This window comes from Gekko japonicus, unplaced genomic scaffold (assembly GCF_001447785.1).
Source record: "Gekko japonicus isolate JY-2015 unplaced genomic scaffold, Gekko_japonicus_V1.1 scaffold457, whole genome shotgun sequence".
NCBI classification, from domain to species: Eukaryota; Metazoa; Chordata; class Lepidosauria; order Squamata; family Gekkonidae; genus Gekko; species Gekko japonicus.
The window spans coordinates 462,228-469,731 of NW_015164196.1; the positions used below are offsets into that span (position 1 = coordinate 462,228).

General features: G+C 43.5%; 1 protein-coding gene across 1 annotated transcript; it reads right to left on the reverse strand.

The window, feature by feature from the left end:
* Positions 1-596: 596 nt before the first annotated feature.
* TXNIP (thioredoxin interacting protein) lies at positions 597-6,866 on the reverse strand. The gene is made up of 8 exons (XM_015408363.1): positions 6,603-6,866; positions 5,119-5,191; positions 4,867-5,014; positions 4,354-4,456; positions 3,848-4,104; positions 3,061-3,220; positions 2,758-2,909; positions 597-2,305 (listed from the first exon to the last, which is right to left on the reverse strand). The coding sequence occupies exons 1-8, from the start codon at positions 6,850-6,852 to the stop codon at positions 2,270-2,272; spliced, it is 1,179 nt and encodes a 392-aa protein (XP_015263849.1). The 5' UTR covers positions 6,853-6,866; the 3' UTR covers positions 597-2,269.
* Between the last annotated feature and the right edge of the window lie 638 nt (positions 6,867-7,504).

Sequence of the window (7,504 nt, forward strand, 5' to 3'; positions counted from 1 at the left end):
GATTTGGGGATGGATCCTGAAGGGGGCAGGGTTTGGGGAAAGGAGGAACTTCAATGGGGTATAATGCCATAAAGCCCACCTTCCAAAGCAGCTGTTTTCTCCAGGTGAACTGATCTGTCACCTGGTGATCAGCTGTAATAGCAGATTCTCAAGCCATCACCTGAACCTTGACACCTCTAGTTGCACCCCCAGCACACATACCCCTTTTTACCAGTTTGTTCCTCTCCTGTTCTCAGATTAAAGTAACTTGCAATTGTGTAGAGTGCACACGTATCTCTAAAAACCCACTTGTGTTTGCATTACACATAGCACTTGTGAGTGCTGATAGGTAGGATACCCTGGCCAGAGACCACATGAGAAGTTGAGCCGTTTTTAAACTTTGAAAAAACTTTATTACAAATGGTATGCCCAAAAGGGGCTTTCTTGTAGAATGACAACAGTACAAAATATAATTAAAATTTTTCGAACCCATACAAAAAGCAAAATACACAGAAAATAAATCCACAGTAGAAAATAAATCCACAGTAGAAAAAAAGACAAGTCAGTCCACTCTAAAGTTTGTGTCTGACCAGTCACTTAGACAGCATTTTTTTTAAAACAACAGAGTTCGGTAGACTGCCAAAGCCTGGAATCAGTTAACACTTTAGATATGCAGTGCTATTAACAAATACATTGTTTTTTAAAAAGTGCATTTTACTCTGTCAGTGGGGGATAAACCAAGTGTTTTTTTTTTGGGGGGGGGGAGTTGACAGAAGAGCAGCCCAGAAGCAAAACAGTTTTGCACTGTGATTTAAGTCAGCCTTCAGCTATGGATATGAGGCATACGGTTTTTACTCATATTTGTCAGCTGTGCATGGGAGTAAAAGCCTGCTTTTGGCACCATTGGTCTTTGGGTCTAGTGCATTTTGATATTGCTGGGCGTTTTTGACACCAAGGCAGCAAGGGAATGCCTGAGAGTTCTCACTGCAACAGGAAGACACAAGGAAGACTGCCTTCCTTCAAGGCCTCAAATTTCATCCCTGCACTATGAGAGGCTGCTGCCATTTTTTGTTGTCGCCCCTTCCCCCCCAAGGGTTATCAACACTGGTTTATCCACATAATACAAGACGACAACAACAAAACCAGAGATACAAAATAAGAAAATAAGCACAGTGATTCTTCTCCCTTAACCCCCCCCCCAAAAAAATGGCTTGTTTATACTTAGGAGATGTCAAAGTCAAGTTAAAACATAAATACAGGAAAAATTAAGTGCTACGTAAATGGTCAGCTTTTGAGACTTTTCAAAACTGGCCACTTTTGAACAGATACACTTGTAAGCGGTATACAAGTTTGCTTGTTAAATGACAAAACAAAAAGAACATTCAGAAATACAAACCATTGCATTTTAAGAAATAGGAGCTCTCCCCCTTCTTGGGCCTGTTCTCTCATCCACCTGGAGTATTTCGGTGGTATAAAAGAGCAACACTTTCTACTACTTGCTAAATCCTTCTATTTTCACCTCTTCCCTTCTTCATCTAGCACCAACAAGACAATCCAGCATCTCTGACAACACTTACAAAACATCCTAACTCTTCTCCCACCAATAAGAGCCCCCCTTCCAAGAGGTTAAAGTGTTAAATTTTTAAAGAAAAACATTTGTTCAGGAAGCAACATATTTTTAAAAAGCTTGTTTTAGTATTGAAATTGTCAGACATAACCCCCTCCCAATGTCTGTAGCTAGATCATAAGGTTCAAAACACTTCTGATCACGGATACAAAAAGTTACTGATACATGCATCTGTGGCACATAGCCATGTTCTGTTCTCTTATATCCCATAATCTGTTAGTTTTTCCCTTCATCTACAGGAAAACACCATATGCTCCCCACTTGTATGAACTCCCCTGTATGCTCCTACCCCAAAGTTTTTATTTTTTAGGAGTTTTATTTCAGCACCTGATGGTTTGAGGGGGGGAGTTCTTAAAGCCTTTTGGGGGAGGAAGTAGAGAAACCAATCTCCACCACTGACACTAGAGGCTTCTCTTCGCCTACGCCAAGTCACTTTGGACAAAAGGCATTAAAGGAAAACAGCCTTGCAATTCTACTCCTTGCTGGCAGCTGCTTTCTTTCCTGCAAGACCACGGAGTGTCCTGCCACCATGAAATCTTCCCTTTTGAAAAAAAAAATCAGGAATTTTCCACCTGGTGCAATCTGTGAGTGCAATACTTAAATGAGTCCAGAAAAGGCTGGAGAAGACAACTGTGCAAAAGTTACTTCCTCTTTAGCTGGTGCTCACTGAACGTTATTGTTGGCAATGCAAGGATCCACCTGGAAGAGAGGAAAAACAAAGAAGAGGATGAAGTTCTGTCTGAGGTCTGCAAATCAGATCATGTTTCCATCTCATTGAACAAGTCGAAGTATTGGGGGGGGGGCCTCATCTCTCCTTAACTTGGAACATTAACAGATTTCCCCTTAGACATCTCTTTTTCATTCATGACCTCCCCCCCCTTCTGCTTTGCTGTATTCCCTCATTTGCACTCAGTGTAGACTTATTAGGAAAAAAGGCAATAGATACCCTTATTAAATATTAGAGATGGGCAAGCTCATTTCTTAACTGCCCGCAAGTCAGACATGCAGCCGAAAACACTGAAGAATTATGCAAAAATGAAAGACAGACTAGACATCCAGCTATAGAATGGGTTACAACTTGGACAGAACTCTACTGGGTACATTATCTACTCTGGGGTGCACTTCAGTCCAGAACAGCTAGGAAGCCTCACCTCTGTGTAGGTTGGTGGAGGCATGAACTTGAACTCTGGTGCGTACATGAAGATGGGACTGTCAAAGGAGTTGTCCAGCTCATCTAGAAGAGGGGTGGTAGGACTCTCCAGGCGGTGATCTTCAGGGACAATGTCCAGATAGCAAGGAGGTGCTATAGAGAAAGAATATATAAGTTAACCAAAATCAGGTTTAAGTATTTTTCCTCCAGCCAGCTCCCTTTGCAATGACGCCTACCCGCACTCCAAGTCTAGGAGCCATAACTCTTTCCTCCCCTAAAAATGATGAGGCCTCTCTCTACTCACCTTCTGGGGCATCAGGGATGTTGAGGTCCACCCAGCTCATCTCTGAACTAGCCTGGCTGGCCATGCTGGAGCTACGGCTGCCAATGCCAGAAGACTTGCTGCCAATGACGAGGGGCAGCTCTAGGATGATCTTCTTGGAACCTGGAACACTGACATAGATCTGCAATAACACAAAGGGAAAAAAGCAGCGGTGAGATTCAATATCTTGAGGGACAAGAATATTCAGAACTTCCTGGAAATCTCTAAACTGACCCTTTAAAAAAAGAAGAAGAATGAACAATGGCCCATGTTTAAGCTGAAAGCTGTTGAACACATGCCAAGGTGTCACTCCCTCCATCGCAAAAAATTTAAGTATTTCAGAAGTATGCCTTCTGCCCATTCAAATGCACCTAGTAAGTGGTGTGCTGACAGTGATATGCCAACTACCTTGCATAAAAGTCCTGTAATCCAGATTTAAAAGACCTTCCAAATTCCCTTTTCTGCCAACATACAAAAATGCTTAGGAAGGGTGGTATGGGTGAAATCTGATGGGACATCCCTCTCAAAGATATTCCAAAATTTGTCTGCCAGTTGCAAATCATTGACACTGCTGGAACCTCTGCATTCAGCACAAGCTTTAGGGCCACACCCAGGCTCAAAAATCCTGCCCCACATATAGACATGCCCCGAGTACTTGGATTTAACAAAGATTAACTGCCCAACTCCATGACAGACTCACAGAGCATGTGGTTTGCTGACTAATTGAACCCTTCAAGCAGAGTTTTGAGTACACTGTTGCTTTCCTCACCTGTAGGAAGTACTCTACACGCAAGATGTTGCAGCCCAGGATGGATGGTTTGATTTTCTTGACTCGGAGGGTCTTGCCACGCCAAGTTTCCGACATGCCGGAGACAATGTGGTTGCCCCGGACACAGGACAGTTTCTGGGTGAAGACCTTGGTTTGCCCGTTAGCCAAGTAGGTGTGCTTGGAAATGATGGCTGCCTTAGGCACCACAATTCGGGAGCAAGTGTTCTCAAAGTCGGCGCTTATGCAGATGTCGTCACCTGGAAGAGCAGAGTGGAGACACCACTTAGCCATGGAAGAACTTTAGAACTTCATAGACAGAACAGAGCTACTTCATGACAGAATGACACATTCCCCAGCATAAGCTACCCTGAGCTGGTCCTAGTTCCCCATTAACTCCAGCTCTTTTCCAAACCTGACCTTCTGTCAGTAAATTTTAACATGACAACAGCTCTCATGCACAACGTTTTCTCCCCTCTTCCACAAAGTGAGAAGGATCAAGGACTCACCTTCACAGAACCCTTTGCGATCAATCCTGGCACTAAGAGATATGTGACCATCAGGAATGAACATGCAGGAAACTCTCTTTTCCTTCTTGGCAGAGACAGGTGACTGTAAAGAAGCACACAAAAAGGCATGAGCATGAAATCTGAAATCCGAGAGGCACACTGCCTTATTTCCAAACTGTATTCCTGTCCACATAAATCTTGGTTGATGGACCTCCTGCACAACCTTGACTGGCTTGCCCCTCATTTACAGCTTAAATTGTAACTCTAATAATTCACAAATGTCTTTTTAAACATCCTTTAAAACAAGGCATGTGAATAAAGCACATCATCAGGCCAATTTCAGACCAAAGATTTAAAAAGGAAAACACAAGCGTTTCAGCTGACAATTCTGGCCCACTAAAAATATTCTGAAAGATGGCCAGTTTAACACAAGCTGCTACAATAAACTTTACAGAGTGGGTTAGCTACCAGTTTAGCAGCAAGATGAAAGCAATGCCCCAAAATGATAATTACCATCAAGTCTGGAGTGTTGACATCAATCTGATCCATAACTTCAAAGTGCTTCTTTATCTCTTGAGTTGGGAAAGATGGGCGATCCAGGAAAGCCTTCACCCAATAATCAACGCAGCCGTATTTCCCCTTGAAGGTAGTACCAAGAGGTCTGGAAAAAACCAACAACGGATGTTCATTAGACACAGGAAGCTTAGAAAAGTAGCAATCTTGTGTTGAGTGATGCTTTGGTGGCCACATCTGACCAATACCTACCCTTGTGGCAGCTCAAATCCAAACTTGTATTCATAGGTGTTCCCCGGCCTCAGAATCACAGAGCCATCTGTATCTATGAAAGATATCATATAGGGAGAAAACCATTAGTCTTCTGGATAAAACAGTTTTAAAATACATTATGCAGCAAATTCCAGCTCCACTGGAGAAGCTCAAGCTACTCTAGGTTAAGGAGAAACTCCTTATCAACATGCTTAGATACACATGGGAATTTTAGTCCCAAGGGTTTTTAGGATGTCCCAATTTTTGGTTGACAAACCAGAATGTCAATAAATGCCTCTTAGTACACTACAAATACACACAGCTGGCAAGAACTCTTTTGAGAGCGATTTCCCTCTATGAACACCATCCAAAGAGTACTGCAAAGAATGAATTGCATGAGCCAGCAATCTAAGGAATTTCTCATTGCCCCAGCTCACTCCTCACTCACTGGGATTGCCAGCTAAATGCGACTGCTATGACACTGGCAGTGGTGGTGGGGACACTCCTTGTACTATCAGTACAAGTCCATAGCCAGACTACCTAGCCAGGCAATTCCGTACTGCAGCACCTATTTCTGGGATGTACTGTACGCAGTCTTTTCCTGGAAACCAATGTAGCAGGGGAAGTACATAATACAGTGGATGCTGCTGCCAGTCATTCAAAGGAGATCCGCTCTACCCACCCCAGTATCCTTTGTTCAGTTCTTTAGGTTTCTTCCTTGACTTTGCCAAAGCCCAACTCTTAAAATTGATGTATTGTTTCCTAGCCTGCATCCTCTTATATCACAGACAAAGGCAATACTCCCATGAGTTTACCACAGTGTAAATTCAATTTGAGTCTATGAGACTTAATTCCAAGTAATCATGGATAAGATTGAAATATGGGGGGATCTTTCTAAAAACACAATTTTAAGTGATTTGAGTTTCATCTCCATTCTCCTGTGTACAACCTCACAATTAAAAGATTCCCAAGAGACCCCTAAATTTTTTCTAGTTTTCTAATCCTAACCATATTCCATTGTTTATTGGGCTGCCTGAAATTTTATAATCCACACTAAGTTCCAGAAAGATGGGCTTTTAAAGTAAATAAGGCTGAACATACAGCATAAAAACCCTGTGTGAACATGATCAAAGCCAGATACAAAAAATTAGGGGTGTGCATTTTTAAAAAAAGTTTTAGAAGTTCTCCACTTGGCTAAACATTACTGTATCCATTTGAGGAAGCCAATTCCCAGTCATACCACAGGGCTGAAACTGAAACCTGCATCTAACTGAATACAGAGGAAATCCCACTAGATTAATTTCCAAGCCAAGACATTTAAGATTGGAAGTGAAGAGTCTGTAAAAAGGACCACTTTTCTTCTCAGAAGGTTTCAATTTCAATGTTTTAAAAACATTTTTTACAAGATTCCCAAAGCCAACCAAGATGCAGACACACCAGTACACAGAACAAAAGCCCAGCCACACACACACAAGAATGCTCACCAACGGGATGATCATCCAGCGTGAGGACGTCTTCGTAACGAAGATACTTCATCTCTTGCTTGCACTGCTGGGGCCCTTTGATCCACAAGACCTTGGCCACCCCGCAAGCCAAGATTTTGACCGAGGTAACCCGGGTGACTTCGGCCACTTCCACGGCCACCCGGCCGGCCACCTTCTCCCCGCTGGTGTAGATTTTCTCGGGCTCGCTGAAGGCGACGGTGAAGGTCTTGATTTTCTTGAACATCACCATGGTGAGTAGAGGTCACTTTTCAACCTATTTGATTTTGGAGAAGAGTTTCCTAGGATTATTTTCTCTTCCCCTGCAAAACAGGGGTCGAAATTTGTCCTCTTTGCGAGAAATGCTAGGGGTACGAGCGGAACTCCCCAAAATGGAAAAGGTTAAATTTCTTTTTTTTTTTCTGACTTCTGTCTCCTTTTTAGAAATAGCCCTACGAGGCTGAAAAGGTCAAATTTTGCTCTTGCACCGAAGCACCCCTCACACTCAGCACCCAACAGGCTACTGCGCTGCTACACCCGGATGCCGACTTTTATACCTCCTCCTCCCCTTTCTCACCCTCCCTGGAATTGTTGATCTCGAGCTGCTCCATGCGGCCGGCTCGTGTCCCCTCGTGCTGCCCTCGTGAACAGCGCCCCTATTGGCTGCCTCGCCGTGTTTACAATCCAGGAGACCAATCAGAAGGCGGACTGCGGCGCGTGGACAGCGTGTGTGGAGGAGATGCCGGCTCTCAGAAGACAAAAAAAAGAAGAAGAAGAAGGCTGCAATAGGCAAAGCGGGGGAGAGGGGGAGGGAAGAGCGGAGTGACGCATAACTATCCAATGGGGACGAAGTTTGAGTCTCGTGGTACCTTATGACCGACAAATATTTTATCCAATGAGAAGCC

Excerpts from the sequence above, each read along its gene's own strand:
- TXNIP (XM_015408363.1), bottom strand. The coding sequence starts at position 6,852 with ATGGTGATGTTCAAGAAAATCAAGACCTTCACCGTCGCCTTCAGCGAG. Across the intron at positions 5,015-5,118 it reads GGATTTGAGCTGCCACAAGG|ACCTCTTGGTACTACCTTCA; the intron begins GTAGGTATTGGT and ends GGTTTTTTCCAG. Across the intron at positions 3,221-3,847 it reads GTGTAGAGTACTTCCTACAG|ATCTATGTCAGTGTTCCAGG; the intron begins GTGAGGAAAGCA and ends GTGTTATTGCAG.